At 51.8% G+C, this 27,910-nt stretch overlaps 1 protein-coding gene across 3 annotated transcripts in view; it reads right to left on the reverse strand.

Annotated features, from left to right (window-relative positions):
* The window catches only part of GFRA2 (GDNF family receptor alpha 2), a 138,153-nt gene that overhangs the window by 96,005 nt on the left and 14,238 nt on the right, over positions 1-27,910 (reverse strand). For all 3 annotated transcript variants that reach the window (XM_049631508.1, XM_049631506.1, XM_049631507.1), the window contains exons 2-3: positions 23,839-24,153; positions 18,162-18,245 (exon numbers count right to left, since the gene is read on the reverse strand). In XM_049631508.1, coding sequence (XP_049487465.1) covers positions 18,162-18,245; positions 23,839-24,153 — 399 coding nt within the window. The remainder of the gene's footprint in view (positions 1-18,161; positions 18,246-23,838; positions 24,154-27,910) is intronic.

Genomic DNA, 27,910 nt, shown 5'->3' on the forward strand with positions numbered 1-27,910 from the left:
TACAGCTAAGGAAACTGACGCACTGAGTGGGCAAGGCCACCCAGCACACTGGTGGTAAACCAGAGCAGGAACCAGGTCATGCCAACACTGTGTACACCAGAAGAATCATCAGCTTAGGTTTTAGGATGGATGAGCCTTAGCCTTTTCACTCATTCTTCATCTAGCCTGTATTTACTGAGCACCATCCACTTCATGCAAGGTCCTGGGAGGTGGTGGGGAGGACGCAAACTGAGGCAAGCTAACACCATGCCCCACACCCCGCCTCCCGTGGCCAGCCCAGGTGTCCGAGCATTCCCAGCACCATTCCTGGTGTTCAGGTCTCTTGGTCATTAAAGATCTAGCAAACCCCACCTCTGCACAGCCCTCTCTTGGCTAGGTGCTGTGTCAGATAGAAATGTGTAAGAGGAGGCCCCATTCTCAAAGAGCTCACAAATCTAGCTAGGAAACCAAGAAGCAGTAGCATAGCAGTTAAGACTGGGTGTTATAGAACTGAGCCATCTGTATTCAACTCCTGGCCCTGCTACTTACTAGCTGTACAGCTTTGGACAAATGACTGAATCTTCCTTTGCCTCAGTTTCCCCATCTGCAAAATAGTACCTACCACATAGCACGGTTGTGAGTGTGAATGAGATAGCTCATTTTTTCCTCTCTCCTGCATGATAATTTTGCTCTGTCTACTAGATCATCCCCATCAGCTACTATATCACCCATCTTTAAGGGAAAAAAGCCTCCTTGTGACCATATAGCCACCATTAAGGTAATCCTATTTTTCTGCTCTCCTTTAGAGCAAAAGCTCTCAAAGGAGTCATCCATACCAGCGATCTCTTTCTCCCCTTCTGGTCTCACCTGGACCCACTGCAGCCTAGCGTCTGCTTCCCCCTCTTGCCAGTGGTCAGGGATCCTGGGGCTTCCTCCTCCTCAGCCCATCTGGACACTAGACACAGCAGGTTACCCCATCTGGCCCTCTTTCCTCACAGTCTTGCCCTCTCCACTGGGCTTCCTGCTGCCACCCTGCATTCACCTTCACAACTATCCACCTTTTCCTCCAGGGCTCAGCCCCTCTTCTCTATGTGCACCCACTTCCCAGGGCACTCATGGCTTGTCCCCAGCCAAGCCTCCCCGTGAGTACAAGATTCACACGTCCAGCTGCCTGTTTACTTGCCCACTCTACCTGAAAGGCTGACACTGCATCTCAACCTTAACAGGCCCCAAACCAAACCCGCACATTCCCCCCAATGCTGTTCCCCCACCCCAGTTCCCCTCATCTGTATGAAAACAACTCACCCTCCCACTAGCTCAGGCTAAAATTCTAGGTACTCCCTTGACTCCTCTCTCATTCACACACCACGTCAGAAAAACCAACCAGTTCCACCTCCAGAATACATCCGGGATCCAACCACTTCTCACCACCACCACTGCTCCCAGTGTGGTCCAAGCCATCATCACCACATCCTGGCAAGAGCCTCCTTCCTAGGCTCCCTGCTCTATCCTCGCACCCACCCCACCCCCTGCCTCAAAACAATCCTCTCATCGCAGCTGGAATGAACCTTCTAGAACATAAGGCAGAGAGATAATGCTCCTAGGCCTCAAAGCTTCCTATGGCTTCCCCTCATTCAGAGGCTTGGGCCTGGTCTTCAAGGCCCTATATCTGTGCTGTCCAATATGGTAGCCACTAGCCACATGTGGCCATTGAACCTGAAACGTGGCTAAACCCAAAATGAGATGTCCACACCAGATTTTGAAAATACACTCCAGATTTTGAAGATTCACTAAGAAAAAAAATAATAAAGCATTTCATTAATAATTTTTTAGTTTGATTATATATTGAATCAATAATATTCTGAAAATATATTAAGCAAATGTATGGTTAAAATTAATTTTACTTGCTTCTTTTTACTTTTTTAATGTGGCTATTAGAACACTTAGAATTATGTAGATGACTCATATTTCTGTTAGCCAGCACTGCTCTATGTGACCTCACCTCCTCCTCCTGGTCACTTCCTCCATTCCAGCCACACTGGCCTCCTTGCTTTTCCTGGAATGTGCCCTGACCTCAGGGCCTTCGCACTTTCTGCTTCCGCTTCCTGGAAAGCTCTCCTCCATGACCTTTCCTCACTTCTTTCAGGTCTCTGCTCAAATGTTACCTTATCTGTGAATCCTTTCCGACCATATACGTAACAAGAAGTCAGTCCCTTTACCCTTTCTCTGATCTCTTTTTCCCACAACTCATCACCATCTGCCAGAGTATACACTTCCTTAACCATTTGTTTGTGTTACATATAAACTCCATTTGAAAGCAGGGGCTTTATTGGTTGTACTTACTGCCATATCCATACTTCCCAATGCCTGGTACATGGTAGGTGTTGAATGCAAATTTGACGAGTGAAAGAATAAATGTACTTAGAACAATATCTAATATATAACAAGTACTTAGAAGTTGTTGGCTAATACTATTAAAGAAGCCAAACTGATGTGGAGCCAGCAATAGTGGTCAATACAAGGCCATGTCTAATCAAGTATCAATGTAAGGGCCCAGTCCAGAAGGACTCAGATGTGAAAGTCAGGAGACAATGGATGAAGACTGGGCCTCACCTCAACACCCTGCCAACAACAGCCCTAGAATGGCAGAGAAAGTTCCCTCTCTTCTTGTTGTGAAAGCAAAAGGGGGATTAAGGCCAAAAAGGAATCAAGGTTGGTTTTCAACTCTTTACTAAAGGCCTACTAGGTGCAAGCACTTCCCCAGAGACCCAGCTGGAGACAGGGGAGTGGCCCATGGCAGTGCTAAGCTGTGCATCAGGGAAGTCAGGGTGCTGTAGCAGCAGAGAGGAAAGCATTCTGCCCAGACCAGGGGTCACAGAAGCAGTGACATCTCGGCTAAACCTACAGGATGAGTCAGAGGAAGCAAAAAGAGTAGGAACGGGGTCCCAGGCCAAGGGAACAAAGAGCTGGGGCAACAGCTGGGAGGACCTGACAGCAATTCAGGATACCTGGACACAGAGACCAAAAGTGAGGCCCAGGAGAGCACAGCGAGAGCTTGTCCCCAGTGGGGTGCGGCCTCCCAAGCTGTCCCCTAAGCTGCAGCCAAACCAGCCTGCCCGCATCGAGATCCAAGGACACACATCCACACAAAGGCTATTCTGGGGACACCACCTCTACACCAGACAGGTTGTTCTTCTGTGTTTCTTGCACCTGTCAGGATGCTGGCGGGCAGAGGGGAAGAGCAAGCAAAGCAGCCTGGGGCGGAGGTGGAGGAGAGCAGAGAGTGAGGATGGAGGGGGCCCCCAAAGAGGAGCAGGGCGACAACGCACGCGGAGCAGCAGCTAATTTAGGCCCGCGGCTGCTTTTAGGTTCCCCAGGTGCCCTGTTCCTGCTCCTCTCAGCGTGTTCCTGAGCTAATGCCGCTGTAATTACAGCCTCAGTGCCTTCCATTTGTAGTCTGAATAGTGAAAGCTTGTGCTAGGGGGGTGGGAAATGTAAACCCCTGGGCCAAAACTTGGTAAATTTCCTAGAAAAAAAAAAAAAAAAAAACAATAAATGTGGCAACAGTAACAGCAATTGCCTAGTTACAGGGAAGATGCCCCTTCTGATCCTCCCTGAGCAGGTACCGGCCCTGTGGAGAACGGCCCCAGAAGCTGGCCCAAGCACGGCTTTCCCTACCAGTGAGGAGATATGTGCCGGGGAAAGGCAAGCCCACCAGACAGCCCCTTCCCACATCCACTGTCTCTCCTTCACCACTGAGCGCCCCTCCCATGGGTTCAGAAGGCTTTGTTTTCTCTTCAGGAACCCCTACTGGGGGAGGAAGGAGAAATGCTGGATTGCAAACAACAGCCTCACCCAGTGTGGGCCTGAGCCCCTGAACTAAAATGTGCAAAGGGCAGGGAGGGAGGCCCCTGCTACCCCACCCCTCCGTCCCCTGCAGAGACCACACAGGAGCTGAGAAGGACCCAGGAACTAGAAGTTCATCATAGGCCTGGGCCAGCCAGCTCTCCACACTCACTCTGCTCCTACCCACGCGGGTCTCCCACGCCTGCCGAGAGGAGCCCAGCTGGGCCAAGGAGTAGATGAGAAACAGCTGCCTCAGGGTGTGTGAGTGGGGATTGAACCATGCCTGGTACTTTTCCAAAACCGCAGTGAACTCAGCCTCCCAGCTCCAGCCCCTGGGGACACGGCTTGGCTTTTTCACGCCCTTCACGCCCTTCCCTTCCTGTCCCTCCGTGACAGCAGGGCCAGGAAACAACTGCAGAAGGGCTCCCTCACCCCAGCGAAGCCTCACCCACCTCCCCTCTTCCCTCCTGGGGGGCTCCCCTGAGCCAAAGACCATGTGTCCCTGGATCGTCAAACTGGTATCTTTAAAATATCCGTGTGACACCATATGGAGATGGGCTCACCACACAGCAGTCAAATTTCTCTTTCAAATCTCTTAATTCTCAAATGAAATCTTTAAATTTCTCAATTGACTTTTTTAAATTTTTCAATACCTACCCGGATTTGTCCTAAATGATAACATCTATGTTAGTTCTGCATTTTTCTACTATGTGTTAAAATGCACTGCTATTAAAATAACAACACTGGGTGGCTCAGTTGGTTGAGCATCTGACTCTTGATTTGGGCTCAAGTCATGAGATTGAGCCCCGCATCGGGCTTTGTGCTGACAGCATGGAGCCTGCTTGGGATTCTCTCCCTCTCCTTCTCTCCCTGCCCTACCCCCACTCACACACTCTCTCTTTCTCTAAAATAAAAATAGTTAATTAATTAATTAATTAAACAAAATAAAATTAAAGTATTTATTCTTATGCCCATCTCCCATTCCCTCAGCAGTGTGCCTGGTCAGTTCTGGTTGGTCTGGTCAGTGGGAGGGAAGTAACTGATTTACAGTCAAGGTTCTTAAATTTCATTGCATTGGTTGAGTCACTTGAAGTTCCTGTTACACGCAAATGCACAGGCCCCATGCCTTTCTGTCAAGAGCTCTATGGCTGGTCCCTAAGAATCTGGATTTCACAAGCTGCCCTGTGACTCTGAGGCTGCCTTCCAAAGTTGCAGAACCACTGACTTGGAGCACAGGCTGAGTTGCCAATGCCCATTCCTCAAATATGCACACATCCCACCCAGCACACCATTTACCAAGCCCACCCTCAGCAGAAGGCAATTTGTAGAGCATGCCTTCTGGGGCTTCACCCCCTGCTACCCAAACAAGAAGCTCATCAAGGTAGACTTTCTAACAACCAACAGGCCTCTCCCCATGGGAACAGAAATAAGATGCTCACCATTCTATGATACTTGCAGGCTAATGGGTCCTCAGGTGTTTCTGCTCCCTTTCTGGCCTTCCAGGAATCTGCCAGACTGGTTGCTTGCCCCTAACCCCTTTTCCAGCTGCAATGTCCAGCCCGAAGTCCACACTGAGCCCCTGGGCACCCACACAAGTATAAGACTCTGACGGCTGCAGGGAGTGAGAAACCTCCCATCCCACCTCGTTTGGAAACAGGCTAAAAGGAGTCTACCCTGGCCCCATGCAAACACAGCATGTATACACACAGAAACACGTTCATATATACAGGGGTCACAGCCACACTGGCTGCCTTCATGCACAGCCCCCAATTTCCTATCAACTGCCAGTCAGTCACACAGCTGTCAGTCAACAAATATTTTCAGATACTGACCACATGCTCTAGAAATCCAGCTGCGAACTGGAAAGACAGAGTCCCTTCCCTCCAGAGGCTTTCAGTCTAGTGAAAGACCAGTAATAAACATATAAATAGTAAGGTAATTTAAAGTGCTGATGGGTCACCTGGGTGGCTCAGTTGGTTGGGCATCCGACTTTGGCTCAGGTCATGATCTCACAGTTTGTGGGTTCAAGCCCCGCATCGGGCTCTGTGCTGACAGCTCAGAGCCTGGAGCTTGCTTCAGATTCTGTGTCTCCCTCTCTCTGTCCCTCCCCCACTTGCACTGTGTGTGTGTCTCTCTCTCACACAAATAAATAAACATTAAAAAAATTAAAAACAAAAATAAAGTGCTGATAAATGCCATGAAGAAAATACATAAGGAAATTCAGAAGAGAATGACTGGGGTCTGGAAGGGGCTGTCCTAGGAGGTAACATCCAAGTTGAGATAGAATGATGGGCAGGAGTAAAATGTGCAAAAAATCCAAAGTAAGAGAATCCCAAGCAAAAGGAAAAGCAGGTGCAAAGGTCCTGAGACAAGCATGACCTTGGTGTGTTCATAGGCAAAAGGAAACATAAAGTGGCTGGAGCTTCCTTAATGAAGCAAAAGTGAAAGAAGAAGCCACAGGTGGTGGTCTAGGTAGAGTGGTAACTACAAAGATGTCAAAAACTGAGCCCATTCGGCAAATAACTTAGAGAGAAAACCAACAGGATGGGTCAGATGCTGAATAGGAAGAAAAAGAAATCCTGGAAAACTCTGAAGTTTTGGGCCGGAGCACCAGGTAGATGGTGGAATCACTTTGTGAAACAGGAAAGACCTAAAGGGGAGAAGGAGGGCAGAACTGAACACATAATTCTGTTTTCACTGAAGTTTGAGATGCCTACTAGATGTCCAAGTGGAGATACTGAAAAGGCAGAAGAATCAATGAGTCTGGATTGCAGAAGGTACATCTGAGCGAGAGGCATAAAATACCATGACTGACATGGAAGCTATTTAGTGTCATAAGACTAAATGAGGTTGCCTAGTTTGAGGGTGACAATAAAGAAGAGGAAAGGGGTCAGGACAAAGCCTTGGACATCATCATGTAGTGGACATTGGGAGGTGGTGGAAAGTCAGGAGACACTGGTGTCATGGAAGCCAAGACAAGAACTTCAAAGAAAAGGACAGTCAACTGAGTCCAAATAATTAGGGACATAAGGGTGAGCAGAGAGGCCATCAACAATGAGATGTCAACAAAACAAACTAAATAGGGATGGATGGAAGGCAGGAAAGGTGGGAGCTAAGGGGAGCCCATCTTCCCTGTTGGGCTATAGCCATCTGCACCATCACCTCCACACCCCTCAGCCTCATGAGGCCATCCACACCCAGCCACCACTCAAGATTCCCTGATTTTCCCAACACGGAGCACTCACTACATGTAAAGCACTGCTAAGAGAAATGAACCAAACTGGCAATGCTCCTGCCCTCCTTGAGCTTACATTCTAGTGGAAATGAAGAGATTATAATCAAGTAACAAATGGAAAATTACCCTTGGCCTGAGGCTCGCTCCACAGGCTTCACAGTGTCCCTGCTGGGGGCCAGGCTGGTGATTATGAGCAGGAACTCTGGCCCAACTGGGAGGCAGAGGACCTGGCAGGGGCAGGCAGCCTCTGGCAGTTGAGGCTCTGCACAACTATCAGAGCAAGCATGTGCAGACAGGTTATGTGACCTCTTTGAGCCTCATTTTCCTCACCTGCAAAATGAGGATAAAACACCCAGGCTGCCTACACACAGGACTATGCTAAAGATTAGACTGGATAATGTAGGTAAAAATGCCTCACACAGTTTCCAGTCCATGGCACATGCACCATAAATGCTTGTTTAAGAATGTGTTCCCCGGCTGGAAAGATCTTCCCCCACATCTCTGTTTGCACATAACCCTGCTAAAAGAAGTCCAACCCATGCACCTCTTGCCCCAGGCTCACACACGACACCCAAAAGATAGAAGGGTCCCCAGTCACTCACTGGTGAGCAAGAGGCAGACTTAAGAGCACCCTCTGCTCATCCAGAAGCCTAAGAGAGCACCACCTCCAGGATCTTCCTCTCAGCTGGGAGCGGTGGCCAGGAGCCCCATACCATCTGCATGAATGCATCTGCATACCGTCAGCTTCCCCAAGAGATGACCTTGCACTCCCAGCATGCCTCGCCTGCCAGTCCTCTGTCCTCACTCAAGGCCCAGGGACCCAGCGGGACCGCAACCTTCATTCCCCCCACCGCTCAGGGTGCCTCCCCCCGCCCCCCACCAAGTGGCAGTGCTAGTCCAGGCTCCCCACCTTATATCCTCAACCTTCTCTGGGACTCTCCCCTCACCTCCATCCCCACACAACACACAGCTACCCCAGCATCCTCCAGGGTCAGCTGTATTTTTGGAAGCAGACCAACACACCAAAAGTCAATCTGATGAATGGCAAATTCACTGAAAATCGATTCCAAAATCGATTGCTTTTTGAATATCATTTTATATTTTGTCAAATCTTAACCACTGTTGGTATGCTTTCTCCAATTCTTCAAAAGGCATATTAGGCTTAATTTTGTGTTTTAAGCAATTAAAAATTAAAATTTCATTATTTCACACTTTAAGGGACTTTTTCAGCCACTTTTGAGGGTTATATGTCTTTTTAAATGTAGTTTGGGTGGGTTTGTTTGTTTGTTTAATTAGGATTTTTACCATGCTCACACCAGTTCCCACAACAGCATATCAGCTTTAATTCTGTATTTATAACAATTAAAAGCCAAAATTGAGGCATTTCATATTGATGTGATTCACCTGTACCTTCATCAGCATTTTTTATTTTTGGTGAATGGATGCAGGATTGGAAGCACCAACCATAAGCTAAATTTTTTTAATGATTATGAAATAAACTCTTCTCACCATAAGAAGTCCTTCTTCACAAGAAATTCCAAAAGCCACCTACAGTTGCTGTTTTTACCTTGCTACCTCACATCCTCTTTTCCATCCTCTCCAAATCAAGCTTCCAACCCACAGCCCCACTAAGGACACTCCGGTCAAGGTCATTAGTGACCCCCATGCTGCCGAATGCCATGGTCATGTCTCGAAACATTCCTAACTTGACCTCTTGGCTACATTTAGCATGTCTTACCCCTTCCTCTCTCCTGAGACCCGTGCTTTTCTTGGCTCCCCCTGGTACCCTTCGCACTGGCCTTCATCTCAGCCTCCTCTGCTAGCTCTTCGTCCTCTGCATTGGAGAGCCCCCACCTACCTCCCCCTCGGTCCACACACTCTCACTAGGTGACCTCATGGGTCCAGAGCTTTAAACACCATCTATATGCTAACGACTCTCAATCCATATATCAACCCTAACCTCTCCTCAGAACTCCAGGCTTACATCCAACTGCCTACTTGGCATTTCCAGACAGAGGTCTAAAGGTCTGACTAGTATCTCCAGCCTACTGTGGCAGACAGAGAACTCTCCTCCCCCTTCCCCATCCTGATATATGGCAGTCCCATTGTTGTTCAAGCCTAAATTACCACAGTTGTCCTTAGCTCTGTGCCACCACAGATTCCAGATCATACACCCTACTGTCTTAGGACTCTGGCCAGTGCAACAGCCTCTAACTGCTCTCTGGCTCCCACCGCTGCCCATGCCCCTCCCTGCCCCATGATCCACTCTGCCACAGCGCAAGAGTAAGCTTTCAAAAGCATAACTCGGGGTGCCTGGGTGGCTCAGTCGGTTAAGCGTCCGACTTCAGCTCAGGTCACGATCTCGCGGTCCATGAGTTCGAGCCCCGAGTCAGGCTCTGGGCTGATGGCTCAGAGCCTGGAGCCTGCTTCTGATTCTGTGTCTCCCTCTCTCTCTGCCCCTCCCCCGTTCATGCTCTGTCTTTCTCTGTCTCAAAAATAAATAAACGTTAAAAAAAATTTTTTTTTAAAAAGCATAACTCATACTGTGCTACTCAAGTGCCTAAAATCCTAGAAAGGTTTCTCATCACTCTTAAAATGAAATCCACAGTCCTTAACTTACCTGCAGCATCCCAGTGATCTGGCCCCTGCCTACCTAGGTGCCCAACCTCCCAAACCACCACCTCCACCTCACTCGCTGGGTCCCAGGCCCCACCCTCCCTCACAGTGTCCTGCCCTGGGGACCTTTCCCTAGATGTGCTCTCTGCCATTCCACAGACTTCCCATGGCTGGATCCTTCCAGGGAGTCAGACTTTGGCATTCCCAATCTGGATGACCCACCAGCCACCTCTGTCCTGTCCTCCTATTTAATCCTTGCATGCCATTCAGCACTTTCTGTTGTTACTGTTAATTTGTTTGTTGGCTTGTTTTCTGTTTTTCTCTGTCTCAGGCTAATCGAAATAAGCTCCAGAAGAGCAACAGTCTCCCTTGCCTTGTTTGTTCACTGACATTTCCCCAGCACCTAGAACAGGGCACAGCACCCAAGGGATTTTCCTGGAGTCTAAGAATGAATTCACATACACACTGCTTCTACAGGAGGGGACAGAAGCATCCAGAAGATGACATAACCTCCACACTGTAGGAAGCCCCAAAATACACAGAGGTTTAGTCCACTAATTATTTCTGTTAATCACGTGAAGATAGCCTTCCCATCCTCTAATGTCCCTCTGTATTCACCCCTGCACCAGTGTTCTCAGGGCTTCCCTAGGAGGTAGAAAAGAGGGCTGAGGGCAGTGATTGTTCCCCTGACAGAAGGGCCACATCACCCCCTCCACTTTTTCATTCCCACTCAGGCACAACATACACACACACACACACACACACACACACACCCCACCTCATACATACATACCACTCCATACAACCACACAAACACACACACCCCCACACACCTCACACACACATACCACCCCACATATGCATACACATACCAATTCATACACACATTCCACAAACACATAACATGCTCACAGTGCACATGCGCGCACGCACGCACACACACACCTCCCTCCACACACTCTGACCCCAGTCAAACCTGTTCCTTTCTTTCAACAGCCTAGGGGTTAAAGGAGCGCATCAACAGATATGGTTGGAAGAGGCATTCCCAGGGCAGTTACCCAAAACCTGCCTTCCACCAGGATAAATCAGGTGAGTATAGTTCATGGCTAAGCCAGGAGCGTGCTCAGGGGGTGGAGAGGGAGACAGAACCTTGCAGAGCCATCTGAGAGCCTCTCAAGAGCAGAGACCCAGCCCAGAACCACCCCACATCCCCACTGCTGGCAGAGCCTGGCTTATATACCCAAGGGGAAACAAGTAGGTGTCCCTGGGAGATATTGTTTTAGAAGTACCAGAAAATGTCTTCACCCCAAAAGCCTCGTCCCAACCATGACATGTCAAATTTTACCATTACAAAGCGTTTCCTTGGGGTTAAACTTTGTTCTCTCCTGTTCTACTCATTCTTTCCTTCTTGCCTTCTTCTCATACCAATTTCTTCTTTGGACACAAAGACAATGAAACATGAAGTCACCAACACCCCGCTCACACCTTAGTACAAGCAAATCCTCCCACCCAATGACAGGACCCCGAGTCACCAGCACTGATAGGAGAGGGGAAGAAATGAAACACAAGGGGGAAACGCCTTGGCACCCCTTGATGGGGAGGCTGGCCTCCTCCCAGGTGCTCCCACCTGCTGCTCAGCATGGCCAGAGTCACTGCTCACCTGACCCCATCCACCTAGTCACCTCCCCTCTCCCTGTCCCCACAGTCCCTGTCTGCCCCGCCCCACACCAGCTCTCCCTGGCCACCAGATGAATTCTTCCTGAAAGGGAAGGTGTAAGAGGTGACAGAGCTGCAGCTAAAGCCCAATTTTCGTTGACACTCAGAGACTCTGACAGCTGTTAGAAGAAGAATGTGATTTTGAAATTTAAATAACACACTTCTGCATTCGGCTCAGGGAGACAACCTGAGGATAAGCAGTTTATCACCTAAGCCACTGTGCAGAGGGGCAGGGAGAGAGGCTGCCTGTTCCTTCAGTTCCTCCCCTGATATCCCCAAACCTCCCCTACTACCACCTCACAGGGGCTGCCTCAGAAGGGGGTTTCTGAGAGGCACCAGCCCACAGGCTGAGGCTGAGCCAGTAACGCCCTGGCTCACCCATCCCTGCTAAGCAACACGAAGGGAGGAGGGACTGGTGGCACGAAGGCTCAGGCCCCCCCTCAGAGGAGCAGGGGAAGGGAACAGGCCTCCCTAGGCACCCAGCAGAGCACTGAGGCAACCTTCACAGGGGACTGGCTCTGGAGCCCAGTACTAAGCCTCTCCCTCATCCAAGGGCAGCTCAGCCCCTCCCCAGAGACCCAGGCTCCCTAGCCAAGCAGTCATGCACAGCTCCATCCAGAAGAAGTCTGGGGCAGGAGTCCCAAGGGAAGAGACCCCAGAGAGGCCCATCTCCCATCTGCCACAAGGGTCTGTATTCACTGTTCTCAGAGCCCACCAGGCCCAGAAGATGTGTGGTTCCTTCATCATCCCAGGTGAGCCAGGCCTCCCTCTAGGCCATGACACTACCAAGAATGGCATTCCCAGGCCCCCATGTCTCCTCTTCCAAGACTTTCCTGATTTCCCCAGGATACTTGAACTCTCACGGCAGCACTTGGTCTACACTGCCACCAACAATAAGCCTCCTCATGGGTGTCTAAGTGGGTGTCTGCCTACCCCAGTAGACAGTGAGGACATGAGTCTGAGTCACTCTAAAGCAGTGTCTGACGCAGTATCAGGAACACAGAGAGCTCAATGTTTACTGAACAAAACATGTCGGTCCCCGCCCCATCTCTCCCATGAAGCACTTATGAGCAACCCGCCCTTCTGTAAACCTCAGATACTCCTAAGATGCAGCACACACAGGCCCCCTCAGACTTGCTTGGCCCTCTTCATCACCTTTCCTTGTCCGGTCTAACACCCCCCACTAAGCCATTAGTTCCCTCCAGCCCTCAACAGTGCTGCCCTTGGCCACCATCTAAGGTGCCCCAGTACCACATGAGGAACCGTGCATGTGTCCCCACCAATCCTCACCAGGCAGGCCCAGCCACTCCATCTTACAGGTCAGTAAATGAGGTCCAGAAAGGTCAAGTGACCCGCCCTGTGGTCTCCCAGCTGGTAGGGCAAGGCCAAGATTCAAATTAGGTCTAGCAGGCCCACCCACTAGTCTATCCTCTATGGATATGTAGTAGGAGCACAGCACAGTGCTAGGCACCCCCAGACAGGCATGGATGCGTAGACACAGAGACCAACACCCACAATCACAACATGTCAGAGTGTGGTGGCATTCATCTGTCAGGGGCCACCCACCAGGTTCTGGGCAGGGACAGGGTTCCCTCCACTCCTGAGCCCCCAAAAAAGGGCCACTGGAGCCTAAAACAAGAACATCCTTAGGCCTTTCCTGCCCCCATCCAAGCAAGACTGCCCACCCCAGAGGCTTACTGGCCAACTGAGGCAGACGCCGCCCACAGCTTCTTCCTCCAACCCACAAAAGGTCCCAGACCCAGATGTCTTGCCAGCCTCCACGTATCCCCATCCCTCCACAGTGTAGCTCAACAAGGCCAGGGTGGCTCAGCAGAAGCCCCCAGGTCCTACTTGCCCTGAAAATTGCCCAGTCACCTCCCACTCCAGCCCCCACCAAGCACTATCGTGGGTGGGAGGCAGCCTCGTGTCACCCAAAGGCTTGCAACCATTTCCCAAATGCAAGCTTCCAGGCCAGCCCTGCCATAGCCTGCCATATTACCCTTAGAGAAATCACTCCATAATAAGTTTTAAATATTGTAGTGCAATATGCCCCAGCTCTGGGTAAGGATTTACCTGCAGTATCTCATTTAGTCCCAACAAAAATTAGAAGGTAGGGGTTTCCATCAGCCCCTTGCTGTGTAAGAAGAAACCAGGGCTTAGAGGCACCTGCCTGAGGCAGACACTGCACAGGAGTGGGAGCAAGGACTTGAATCCCAATCCAGTCTGTCCCAGTTCTCATGGTCTCAGCTTCCTTTTCTGTCAGGGGAAGAGGTGGGCCTAGGTGATCTCTGAGTTCCTTTATAGCTACAGAAAAGACAGGTTTGCATAAATATGCTCCACACGCATGCATCTGCTAAGGCCTGCATGGGATGGAGGCCCTGGAGGCCCCGTCCCTCACCAGGAATGCACAGCCTGTCCCTGAGGCAAGGCCCGTGACTGCGAGGGAAACCACTGCCTGGGCTTCCCAGACCCTTGCCCCTCACAGTGATGGCCTCCCTCCATGTGAACAGAGAGGTACCACTTCCCTCACTCTCCATGAAACCCTTCCACAACCTCTCTCTGCCTGAACGATCTCTCCTTCCCTTAAGAAGCTCTTCTTCTCTTCACCTGTTCCATCCTCTCCTGCAACCCCAGATGCTACCAGCTGGTATTCAGTATTCACAGGGTCATACCCAGGAATGGAGGGACTCTCAATTTCAGCTCTCCAAACCCCCTGTCCCCTACTAAACATCCTCAGCAAAGAGAGGATGACTAATTCTGTTACCCTACATCCATTCTCGGTGAATCCTCTGTATCAACACTGTCGGTAGGTATCACGTTCCCATTTTACAAACATAGGCACTACAGCTCAAGAAGGCCCAATGAGGCCCAAGATCACACTCCCCTAAGTGGCTAGGTTGGTGGGGCACCTGGGTGACTCAGTCAGTTGAGCATCTGACTCTTGATGTTGGCTCAGGTCAGAATCCCAGGGTCATGGGACCAAGCCCTGCATCTGGCTCCATGCTCAGGATGGGGCCTGCTTAAGATTGTCTCTCTCTCCCTATCTGTCCCTCTCCCCCACCCCTTCCCCTCTCAAAATAAAAAAATTATAAGTGTTCAGGTCAAGATTCAAACCCTGGACTATCATTTCAAGGCCCACACTTTTTGTGCACTGGACTAACTCCCTAAACACTCCATTTTATGCTTGCAAGGGCAGCTGAATTGCTAGAAACAGGAAAAACCTCAGTTCTCCATGAGCACTCCCTTCCCACCTGGATGCCTCAAACGTCACTGTGGCCATGGTTCGGGGCACAGCCAGACTGCTCTCCTCCTGGCCTTAGACTCAGGGCTATCGGGACACCAGTAATCCTACTCCCAGTCACTGACCCTAACCCTAAGCCTAGTCTTTGAACTAGGCAGATCAGAGGGGAGGTTTGCCTTTACCCCAGGGCCTCTGGCATCAGAGAGTGCTAGAGGAATCCTGGCAGCTTTTTTGCCAAGAGAATCCCAGCAGGACTTTCTAAAAACCAAACAGACAGAGGAGTCCAGAGATAAAGAACACATGTTCCAGGAGGACCCAATGACAGGGGCCCAAATTCTTAGGCAGTAGATGTTAAGGATATAGTGGCAACTGAGCCCCAAAGATACAGGAGCACCCTTTTCTGAGTTCCTAGGGCCCTGATTGGGGGTATCATGGTGTAGAGAAGGGCCACAAAGACCCCATGCTCCCCACTCACAGCCTTTCCACACAGATGATGGAAGAGGCAATGCACAGTCAAATATGGGTGTATAGAAGTGGAGAAGGGCTCCATACAGTCCTACAGGGTGGCAGCCTTATCATCCTAAAGCGCCAGTGGATCTTGGGTCCCACAGGCCAGGCCTTCCCAGCTAGCAAGCCACAGGCAGGTGACATCTGTGCCCAGATACTGACCCTACGGGGCAGCCAGACAGGGGCCCATGTTCCCCTAAGCTCCAAGATGCTCTGCTCACCCTAGTATGCCAGGCAATAATGCCACTGTCTGTGTGCCTTGGTGGGAAAAAATTAGGGAGCCCTGCTCTAAGGTTAGGTCTTCCTTCTTCCAAAATGAAACATAAGGTCTGCAGCAGGGAAGTGACCTGCCCAAAGCCCCTCAGTTAATTTGGGTGAGAGAATGTAGTGGTACCCGGGCCTCCCAGCCCCCCATCCAGCCTTCCTTCTGCTGTGTGCCCCACCCTGGCCCACTTAGTTTCTCGATGGCCTGGCCAGGGCCCTCCACCCAGTTATGTGCCCAAGTTTCTCCGACAGGGCCACCCATGCACCATCTCTGCAGCTACTCTGGGTGGAGAGGGGTCAACAGGAGCAATGAGGGGGGAGCTGCCAAGACCTCGAAGGCACCCCTCCACTCTATGGGGAGTGGGCCCCAGAGCCCAGGGATCCAGGGTCATGTGGGACCCAGTTTCACCTGGGAAGTAGATAAAGAAAGCTGATTCAGTGAGCTGAAACCCAATCATTTCCTCATTTGTCTTGTCAATGTCCTTGTCCTGCAGAGTATCACGCCCATCGCATAAAGATTTTCTGCTAGAAAGATGTTTAGTGTGAGTCTGGGAAGCAGACCTCTGACCTTCATCCTTCAGGGCACAAGTCAAAACTATTTCTTTGTTGGAGATAAACCCAATGACTCCCACCCATGTAGTAGTGCTCAGCTGGCAGGGTGGGGAATGGTTACATCAGGGCTGCAAGGCATCCCTACTCCATCATCACCTGCTGATGATATTCTCAACCTGCACCTGAGCCCCAAAACTGTCTCAAAAGGAGTGGCCAAAGGTGGATTTCTATCCAAAACTAACCAGGATCAGCTCTGAAGTCTCCATTTCATTCACCACCACCCCCAACCACCGCCAGGGCCCAAGGGTATATCTAGATGGTCACCCTTTGGCCAGTGCCTCCTTTCTGATAGGGTTCCAGGATTTCTCCCACCAGGTATATAGGTATCTTCCCATCTCAATCCCTTAGAGCATGTATTCTCAATGGGAGCAGAGAGTATCACCCCCAACCGAGCAAAAATCGGTTCTTGGGCAGGCAAAAAAAAAAAAAGCAGGTATTCCTTGGCACTTGCTATGGACCAAATTGTGCCCACCAAATTCATATGCTGAAGTCCTAACCTCCAATGTGACTATACCTGCAAACAGAGCTTTTAGGAGGTAATTAAGGTTAAATGAGGTCATAAAGGTGAGGTGGTAGAGCCATAATAGAACTGGTGTCCTCATAAGAAAAAGAAGAGCTTCCTCTCTCTCTCTCTCTCTCTCTCTCTCTCTCTCTCTCTCTCTCCCCCGCTCCCTCTTTCTTACCCTACCGGCACCCCACCCTGTGAGGACACAGTGAGAAGGTGGCCATCTGCAAGCCAGGAAAGGAGCTCTCACCAGAAATCAAACCCTGCCAGCCCTTGATCTTAAACTTCCAGCCTCCAGAACTATGAGATAATAAATTTCCGTTGTATAAGCTCCCCAGTCTATGGTATTTTGTTATGGCAGCCAAAGCAGACTAAGACAGTGTTTCTCTACAGAGAATTGCTTTTCTCCTTAGCGGGGCCATAATGGAAAAAGAAAGTTTGAGAAACACTCTCCTAGAGAATTCTTCATTTGAAAGGGTTTAGGGTCTTACAGGAAAGTCTTTCATTTCACAGTTTAGAGTGCTGCTTCTCTACAACACTAAAGTTGTGCCCCCAAGAGGCATTTGGCAATATCTGGAGACATTTTTGGTTGTCACAACTCAGCGGGCTGCTACTGGCATCCAAAGGGTAGAGGCAGGGACACTGCTAAATATCCTACAGTGCACAGGACAGCTCTTCCCACAGGAGAGAATTATCCAGGTCAAAATGTCAGTGGTGCTGCCATTGAGAATGGTTTAGAGCAAAAGAAACTTCAGGAGCCTTCACATTCTGCCACAAATCTTCCTAGAAACCTGAGGCCTGCAGCCTTGTCCTGTAACAGCCTGCCTGGCCACCTTTAAGCACCAGTGGTGGCTCCAGGAGGAGCTCACCCCCAGCCCCCACAGAGCAGTTCCCAAGACTGGAAGGCCCCCACCTACCAGTGCCTGAGCAGGGGCAGCTGCCCTGGGCCCACAGGTCTCCCAGAGGCCAGAAGGAACAGGCCAAGAAGAAAGAACCAACAAACTCATCGGACTCCTACCCAAGGACAATAGCAAGCAAAGCCAGAGCTTAACACAGTCCTTCTCACTTCCTGGGGGAGGCCAAGCACCAGAGAATCAGAGGCTTCATGGTGGAGTTCAAGAAGAAGACCCCTCGAGGAAGGAGAATCCCAGAGCAGAACCAATAATAGTGATACTACCGCCACCAACCACAGCTAATAGTTCCTATCCGGGACCCGTGCTGTGCTGCCCAGCAGCTCGCTGAGCACTTTACAACCATCGACTCATTTGTATATCATGACAATCCAAGGTAGGTATTGTTCCACTGCACAACTGAGGAAACTGAGGCACAGAAAAGTTGAGCAGCTTGACCAAAGTAGAATTCCAAAGTGGAAGAGTTGGGAATTAGAAAGAAGGACCCAGGAGGGCAAGACCAATAACAAACTAGGAGAGTGACACCAGGTTTCAGAGTCAAGACCTACTGCATGGTGGGCTCGTTCCACCACTCCACACACAACCTTGGGGGTGGCTGTTATGGTTTCCTCTTTTACAGATGAGGACCCGAAGCTCAGAAGCAGTAAGGGGCTCACCAGTGGAAGGCAGAGCCAACTGAAGGCCAGGGCACCTAGGAGGACTGGGAGGCCCCAGCAAGAGCCCACTTACCTGAGAAGATTGAAGCAAGCCTGAAGATATCCGAGAGGCGGGAGGTCACCGGCTCATAGGGTGAGGCTTCATAGAACTCCTCACCTGGAAGAGAGAACCAGTGTCAGGCACAGGCCCACCCTTCCTACAGGACTAGACGAGAGCAAGTTATGAATGAAACGGTGAGCATTTCACACAGGTAAGTTCTTTCTCACCAATTAGAGAAGTCCCCACAGCAGGTCAGTACTGCCAATACTCTCCTCTACTGACCTCCCTGCATGTCCAGCCCTTTCTAAGGCCTTCCAAATGCTTCTTGAAAGAAGGCACTGGGGAGGTGCCCATGGAAGGTCAGGTATAAATCACAGGATTTGAAGCCAAAGTCCCTCCAAAGTCATTCAGTGCAACTTCCTCATTTCACAAGCGAGGACCCTGAGGTGGGCCAGGGAGGTGAAGCAACCTGACTGAGATCACACAGCTACTCACAGCAGAGCTAGACTAGACTCTGGTCCCCTGACCCTCACACCAGCATTGTCTCTCGTCACACTAGGTTGGCTCTGCCCAGGCCACGTAAGGGCAGAGAACTTCCTCTTTGCTTCCTATCATGTCACCATGATAGGGCTGAAGGTCTTCTCAGTGGAATCCTGATCCCCAGCTTGTCTGACTGATTCCCTGCCACCTGATGGCTTCTCAGACTTCTCCTCGAGGCTTCTGGGTGCATCAGAGATTCAGTGAATGGAAAAGCAAGCGAGTGACAGGAGATAAATGGCACAGGGATGCCCTGGAGACCCACTGCCTCCTCATGGGGACTCCCGCCCTTTGCCAAAACCTCAGCAGGAGAGGAAATATCCTCTTGAGACTTTACTGTGAGGAGAAATCAATGGGTAATCACTCAGACTGCGTGTTTGTGTTGAAGGGGCGGGGGACACAGGTGATGACCCACAGCTTCACACATTGATTTCCTATCCACCCAGGGCCCAGCACCTAAAGAAGAGTACATGTGGGGTGGTATCCATGGGGGCCACCTGCAGGAAGGTGCCAGCCATCCAGAAGAGGGGGCTTGGAATCTGCCTGTAAGGGACGCATTCAGCCAGGCCCACGAGGTCACCCAGAGTCTAGCACTCCAGGCTTGTCCAGCCCTCTGCTGGTTCACAGAGAAAGGCATCTGTCTGCTATATCTGGCAGACCCCCCAAAAATGGTACAGATTCCCCAGATGTTCATTCTCTCCCTGGAGAAATGTCCTCCACCCTTCACTTTACCCTATACCCTCATGCTCTGCAACACCCAGCATATGCGTTACACACAATGGGTGCCCAAGTGGTCTCTTACTATCCAAAGGTTATTCTTTCAGGCCAGTCCCAATCCCACCTTCCCCCTGGACTGTCACAGGGCTGTACCATCTCAGCAAACTCCACTCTACCCACAGACACTGGAGAAACTCCCGGTGGTGGGGTTACCAGCCATTGCTATTTGTTAGGGCCAAATAATACAAGAGCTTTTTGTAATAAAAATGATGTTACACTAAGCCTTCTATGTACCAGCACCATTGAAAGTGCTTTAGGTGTACTAACTCATTTAATTCTCTTGTCTATGAGATAGGCACTACCCTTTGTTTTATTGATAAAGAACTGGGGTACAGAGACGTTAAGAAACTGGCCCAAGGTCACACAGCTGGTAAGTGCCAGGTTTCAAACCCAGGCAGCTGACTCCAGAGTCCAAGTACTGAAACATTATGAATACTGTCTCCAAAAGTAAAAGTGTTATTGAACCAAACTGTTCTTACACAAGTAGTGCTGCTGTTTAACTTTTTAGAGTCAGTCTTATGCCAGCCAGACTGCTCCCCCAGACCAGGTCCTTCCCTCCCTTATCTGGCAAAGCTAGGCCCGCGGGTATGGATCAGCTAGTATGACTGACTGGGGGCGGGATGGGCGGGGGTGGAATCTCTTGGGGAAAACAGCTTCTTCTAGGACTGGCTGGAAAAGGTCCATCCTATTTAAGTCAACCCATGCTGCCTGTTCCTGTGGCAGAATTCACCAGTGGGAAATCAGAGACCTGGCCACACGGGCATCCTGGCAACCAGATTAAACTAGATCTAGGATGTCACATTCCTGGGCCATGACCTGGGAAAGGCCTTTGCTCTTCACATCTGAAGGAGCAGAATGACCTCAAACTTTAGTGCCACTTTTGGAGAAGTCAAGAAGTGGTCTCAAATCCCCCATGCAGCCAACCAACAGTGACAGTGCCACCATGTAAGATACTGGTGGTTGTGGTGGTGTGACAGAAGGGGAAGATGAGCCTGAGACCACAGGATCTCTCCAGGGCAGCTGGAAAGGGGCCTGGATAAGGAGTCCGGGGGGCCCTGGTCCCACCAGCCCCCCTCCCTGCACCTCAGCTTCCCCACCAAAGTGGGAGTGGGATGGAATGATCTCTAGGTCTTTGCAGTTGGGACCATCTAGGACCTGAGCAGAGGCCACAGTCCTGCCACCGCCAGCTCTGTCCACTGCTAAGGACCTCAGACTAGGCACAGCTCAGCCTCAGGTGGAGGGAGAAGAGAGGAATCGCACCCACCAGCCAGGGCCAAGGAGAAGCCACAATCAAAGTCCAAACCCGCACAGATCTCTCCACTCCACAATCCCCCACCCTGCCCCAGGCCCAAGCCAGGTTATTAACTGTTATTAAAGAATAGGGAGGAAGTGCTTACAGCCTCCCCCAGGGAGACCACTCATCCCACACCATGAATAATTAACCCTCAGGTGGATCCTGTCACTCACAGGAACATTACCTGCTGTTAAAAGGCCTCTCAGCTTTCCCTGGCCAACCCTGGGCAGAAAATACCTCTGACTCCTAAGAGCCAGGAATGGGGGCAGGGTAGGTTTTGAGGAAGGAGAAAAGCAGGGAGTCTACTTCTCTAGAGTTGGCCCAGGGGAGGGGTCTCCTAGCCTGTATGCTTGCCAGCACAGGGACCATGGCTGAATCTGTGTTCTCACCTTCTGAAGCACACAGTTGGGGCTACACAGACGTTTGCCTGGTAAGGGAACCAACAAGCCAGCTCACGCCTCTCCAGGCTGACATTCCTGGGTTGAAAGGGCCTTGAAGACCACATGGCAGGATGCAGCATAAATGCACAGAACGCACACTGCTATCATCCAAATGCCTCACTGCCTGGCTGCAATCAGGAAGGTTCTTGGTGTTCTGACACGGTGATGCCAGAGGGAGCCATTCCGGTGGCCCTCAGGTGGCCCACCTGGCTCTTCTAGCTGGCAGTTCTGTCCCCTCCCCAGTGCATCCGTCCTGCAAGCCCTCAACAAGCCCATCCTGCAAGCCCTCAACAAGCCCACCCACAAGTGCCACCCAGCCTCCCTTGGGTTGAGACTGAAGACCATGGGAAAGAAAACAAGAAACTAAACAAGCCAGCTGTTGAATTAGGAACCTCAGTTTTCACGCACTACAGAGGCATCCTCCGGGTGAAGACCGCTCCTTGCCTTGCAGAGAATAAACATCACGCGCTTTGTGGCAGTGTTTCCCTCTCTGCTCACTTCTAGTTCTAGGACTCGAAGCTACTAGGAACAGGAGACCTACACATGAGGAATTACTTTGCTATTAATGGTGGTAACACTGTTCATAATTACATGCCCAGTTTACTTCCAAATTCAAGGCAGATTGGAACCATCTTGGCCACTGGTCAGGAATCCCTCATTCTCCAGCCTCACACCAGATCCCAGTTTCCTCCTTCCCTCCAGCACCCTGCTCCTCCATCCGAGGCTAATCAAGGGCACTGTTCCACAGTGCAGCCCTCTCTCTTCACCTCGACATCCCTATCACTCCCAGTCTACCTTAGAATTCAAGCTGCTCCACCCTCTCACCTCTTACAAAAGAAGTCATCCTTTGTTCTCCTCTCCTCTTCACACCAAAGTTCTAGAAGACATCCACAGTCACCACTCCCAGCTCCCAGCTCCCATTCACTCCCCAACCAGGCTTCTGCTCCCAGCAACCACCTACAATGCTCACCCCAAAGGCATGAGGGACATGTCCTAGAGACTGTGGACCCTCTCTCCTCCCCAGGTTTCCTGATGTACCTCCCACCTCTCTCCCAACACCTCCCCCCAACCTCTGCAGGTCCCTCTCCCTCCCCTGCTGGCACATCTTTAAATGCTGGGAGTCCTGAGGGCTCTGTCCCTGCCCTCCTCTCAGTGTGTGCACACCCACTCTCATGGCCCCAGTCACACCTACAGGCTAATGGTGGCTCCTCAATCTCCATGTCCAGCGCCACTTCCCCACCTGGGCTCCAGCTGTGTGCAGGGCATGGCCAGTGAGAGCCATGTGCCCCAAAATAAAGGAATCATCTCCCTGCTCTCCCCCCTTGGCTGCTTCTTATGAACCAACCCAGTTGCCCAAAAGAGAAAACTGCCCTCCTCGAGTCCTCTCTCTTCACCAAGACCTGTTGATTCCACCTCCTAAATAGCTCTTGAACCCTCCTCCCTCTTTCCTGCCACTGTCCTTGGCCAGCTGGCCAAGCTGCTGCCCACCAGGTCCCACATCCCTCCCCTCTCCTCACCCCATCCCCACTTCCAACCCCCCACCTTACTACACTGAGTCACTTGCAGACCGGCAACTCCCTTCTGGGAGTCTTTGCCCAAGCTCCCCTCCACCTCCCACACTCTCCCCACATTCCTCCCTCCCCCCCCACCGTGTAACTGCAGCTCACTCCTTAGTCTCAGATCAGAGGCTGCCTCTTCCAGGAAGACTCTGTAGATTTCATAAGAGGCTGCCTTGGGCTACCACAGCACCAGTGCTTTCTGACAGCACTCACACCACCAAGTGACAGAAAGCCCCTCACTTATCCACATCCCCCCACAAACTCTGAGCTCCAAGAAGCCAGAGGCTACCCCAGCTTGTTCTCCACTGTTCCCACAGGCCTGGCAGATGAGAACCTCTCAATAAACAGCTGTTGAATCAAGAAATGAACGTCTAACCAAGGTGGCCAATCCCCCTGCACTGTACACAAATCCCCCACACTGTAGTCTGGAGGGGAGGATGGGGGTGTGTGGAGTGGGTTGTTAGGGGAGGGAGCTGGTAAGGTGCCACCTTGGGACCTGAAGCGGCCTGCTGCCCACACACTGCCCCAAGCCCTATAGAAGGTGCCTAGGCCAGCCCTGCAGTCAGGAAGCCACCTGAAGAGCAGGTGTCCTGGCAGCAGGAAGAACAGAAATGGGACTGCCCTTCGCTGAGCGCCCAGGGCTTCGGGGAGTCCCAGACACTGGTTTGCTTGGAAGCACAGCTCTGCATGCACAGGACCCACCCTCCCTTCTCCATCTGCCTGGGTACCCCAGCCTCCCCTTCTCTGTTAACCACTTCACTCGTCCATCAGTCCATCCATCCTCTCCCGACCCTACTCTCTCCTTTCTCCAGCCTCGTTCTTCTCCCACCACCTGGCCCTGTCTCCTTCCCAGCTGTCACTCTCCCTCCTCCTCCATGTCTCCAGGCTGACTCCGACAACCCCTACTTCCTGTGTTCTAGGCCCCCGTGGAAGGGGGCGACAGAGAGTTCGCCAGTTCCCTCCACTACCAAGTCCTACCCTGAACCTGCCCCACCTCCCCGCCCTCCGCCCTGCGCAGCCCTCCCCACCACCCCCATCCCACCGCATCCCTCCACCCCACCCCCACCCCCACCCCACCCCCCGCCAGGCCCGGCTGGGCTTACCCTCGGTCAGCCCCAGGTGGATACTCCAGTAGATCTGCAAGCACTGCAGCTCCCTCTTCATGCCCCGCTTGCAGCGGCAGTCGTAGAGAGGGCTCTCCTGCAGGACCTCCAGGGCCGCCTGGCACTCCTTGTTGGCCAGCATGGTGTTGCGGTCCCGGCCCGCCAGGCACTGCCGCAGCGTGCGGTAGCGGGAGCTGCAGTTGGATTCCGCGGCGCACAGCTCATTGGCCCGGACGCAGTCCACTGGGGGGCGCCAGCCGTGGAGCTCGGGGCCCTGCAGGGAGGAAGGGCTGGCCAAAGAGCGGAGGGTCTCGTCTGGGTGGTGGGGAGGGAAGACAAGCATGAATGAGGGCCGCCGTCATCTCTGACCCAAGATGCAGGCCTGGGGGCTTGCGCCCTTCTGGGAAACTCCACACCCATTTTACTCCAAAGCACACCAAGGCCACCACAGAGCCGGTCAGAGGAAGAGCTGTGAAAGGACTCCAAGACACCAACACCCCTCCTCAAACCAGAAGGAGAATTCGAGCTGTCATTCTGCCCTGGTTCTACCAGATTCCCTTCCGATTCCACCCTGTCACCCCACAGCCCTGGGCCCAGGAGCAGAGCACGGGAAAGCCAGAAGATCCTTCGGAGAGACCACAGACCCTGTAAAAGACGAGGAGGCCAGAGAAGAAGGTCACAGCCTCAGCAGAGAGCTGGGGGCTGCAGGACCTGCTTGAGCATGCCGAGGGGGACCCTCACTTTCCTGCTGCCCAAACCTCCATCAACCTCAGTTCCAGCCAGAGGTCCAGCCAACATGCTGGGCTAAGCCAGGAAAGCAGCAGAATATTATTTAACTTTCCTAGTCTTTTAGGACTTTAGAGACACAGTGTCCAGCCCCCACATTTTACCATGGGGTTGGGGGGGGTGGGGGGACTGAGACCTAAAGAAGGGAGATAACAACTCAAGGTCACACACAGGCCGAAAAGATCCCTCAGACTCCTAACCTGTCCATTCTAAGTTCCCAGACCCTAAGAGAAGACCCCAAGAGACAAGCCTGAGCCTGTGGCCTGAGGCAAGGCATGCCTGGAAGGGAGCAGCTACCCCTCCCCGGCCCAACCCTCCACATCTTCCAGTCCAACTGCACACTGGCTAGAGAGCTGAAAACAGGATTTCTGTAGACAAGCTTTACCCCAGCCCCACTGACAGAAAGTGCTGCAGGCAAGCCTGACAAGCAACTCGATTTCCTGTGTGTGTGTGTGTGTGTGTGTGTGTGTGTGTGTGTGTGTGTCCGGACGGGCCTTTTCCATGTCTCTCCCTCACACACTTCTCTCTCTGACTTCCTCCTAAGGTCTATTTCTCCATCACCTTTGCTCTTTGAATAGCTCTGTGCTCTTGTTCACTCTCTCTCTATAGCATCTACTATTTTCTTCTCTTTCTTCCCTCTCTTTCCACCCTCCCCTGAAACCCTGTCCCCCTCTGTCTCTCCTTTTTTTTTTTCTTTCCAAAAGCCAAATAATAAGCCAATTACAAAAGAGAAAGAGCTTCCCTCCTCAGACCCTGGCCTTGCACATGGAGCCTCACCTCTCCAAAAGTGAACAAGCAGAATTCAGCCACCTTTCTTACCCATCACCCTCAGAGCATCTAAACCCACAGGCCTCTGAAGGAAGGGGCTCAGGGAAAAAGATTCAGAAGTGAAGGGTAGGGAAGGGCTCACTTGGTCCTGTCAAAATCAAGCTCCCAAAATGGTTTCCTCTAGACACAGATATTTCCCTGGTCTCCCTGTCCTCTCCAAGCCCCTCACTCCAGATTCTGCCCCAGAAAAAGCTCTTCTGTGCACCAGAGCCAAGACTGCCTTTTCCGAGACCCAGGAGTGATCTGGGAGGCCTCCTCCATTCCATCCAGCCCAAAACATTGTAAGATCCTAGGCCAGAAGTCCCCTCCTCAGAATCCCCCACACACACCCTACCCCATTCCCTATCCAGAACAGCCACTTCTCATTCCTTCCCCCAGAAGGCCCTGCTCACAGTGGGGGGGGGGGGGGGGGGGGGGGGTGCTACCGCAGGAAGAGAGCGACACCTAGAGGCAGAGCACTGCACCACGAGCCTGTCACTCCCTACAGCTGCAGAGGGAAAAGGAATCTGCTGCTGGGAGGACACCCACCCACAAGAAAAGGAAGTAAAGGAGGAAGGGGTAGGCCAGAGCAAAAGATAATACCTCTCCCATTGACCATACCTCTGCCCCAGGACAGGAAGAGCTGAAGGCTGTGGCCAGGCTGAGACAAGACCGGAGAAGAAGCCAGCATGGAGTGGGGGCATCTGCCCAGGCACTGGCTGGAGAGGTGTCCTCCACCCAAGCAGAGGCAGCAGCTTTATTTCCTGGCTTCAGCAAATTCCTAGGTCCCTGAGCAAGACTCAGTGCATGTGGGCCACCCACAACCAGCTGAGCTGACCCAGCCTCACTTGCACCTGCTGCCCCCACCCAGCCAGCCAGCCTGCCTGCTCAAGAATAACCCAGCCCTGGGACTTCCACTGACTTCACCCCAACATCCCAGCAGCTTTCTCCCTTCCTATCTTGACTGAGCCTGAGGATGCACTGTCGGAGACAGACTGAGAAAGGAGCATTGTGGGCAGGTTTAAAGGTCAGGACATTGGCCTAGGGGACTGGGGCAATAAAGGCACTTACCCTGCATGCCCGGCAGGTGGGGCCCGGAGCCCCATGGAACAATCCTCACAGAATCCTGGGCTCCTGTGCCAAAAGCAAGGGCTTCCCCCATCCTGCCAGCGGGCACATGTGACTGGGGCAGGAAGATGCTCTGCAGAGAGCCAGTGAATCCTCTCACCAAACTCTCTGACTGCACCTATCCCTGGCTCTTCTAGTTGGCGTCACGACCCCCAGAACCAATCAAGCCCAGCAAGAGAAAGAAATAGCAACTGAGAGCCTTGGGCCAGGAATTCCAAAAGAGTAAAGGTCAGAGGGTACCCTGGAGATGCTCCCAAGTTCTAGGTCAGGGAAAAAACTCAGATCCATCAAGAAAAGACATGTGGAACAGCTTCTACAGACAAGGGGGACCGACAGACTACGTGGAGCTGTACTGAACATCTTGGCAACAGCCAGAATGCTCATTCTCCCCCCTGGGCATGTCAACACTGGAGGTCAGGATGACTGGCCAGAAAGGCCTCTCTACCCCAAGACCTCACTCAGAACCTTGGGGGGTGCTCACTGAAGACCTGTGCTCCTGGGAACATGCTTCACCGTGCCTCTCACACACTGAAACTGCCTACCCAGTCTCAGGCTCCACAAAACCTCTCCTCCAAGTGGAATTTCCAACCAACTCCCAACAGTAGGATCCTTGCCAGGAAAGTGGCCCTGAGGCTGAAGTTTCCCTAATAACAACGTATCCCTTCCTCCTTGGTGGGCCTAACCCACAGCCTTCCAATATCCTGTGGTCACTCAGTTAACCCCTCCCCTGCCCTGGCTTTGGAAAGGGGCATCTCAAGGGAAGGGCTTTGACCAAAAGGGCTGCTGACCCCCTGCTCTTACTCCTCCTCTCACCACTCAGCCCCCAGGGTCCATCTCTGACACACACAAACACACACACACACACACACAAACACACACACACATGCATGCATGCATGCTCTCATACACCTATATCATGAGAACAAAGTCAACTCCTCAGCCCTCTCAGCTGAAAAAAGCCTGCCTGCAACATGGTGTTCTGTGCCGAGACAGCACTAAGGGGCCCATATTGCTGTTTTCTATCCCAGGACATTAGAAGCCCCCTCTGGGGTGTACACAGCTCAGCAGCGCACAATCTGGTTGCTTTTCCTGAAATATAATTTTCTTTTCTTCTTGGCCCTGCTCATTCTTGATCCCAAAAAGCTGGATTTTCAGACCAGCAGTGGGAGAAAAGGTCAGGTTTTATAACAACCCCTTTGGAATGAGAGTCCACTTGCAGTGGGTAGCCAGGAAGGGCTGCAGGATCACAATGGGCCTGGAGTACCTCTCCAGCTCCTTCCCACACCCTCTTCTACCCAAGAGAGGAGCTGCCTCAGACTTAGGAAGGCAGGACCTCCAAGGCCATACCCTA

Source organism: Panthera uncia, chromosome B1 (genome assembly GCF_023721935.1).
Source record: "Panthera uncia isolate 11264 chromosome B1, Puncia_PCG_1.0, whole genome shotgun sequence".
Lineage (NCBI taxonomy): Eukaryota > Metazoa > Chordata > Mammalia > Carnivora > Felidae > Panthera > Panthera uncia.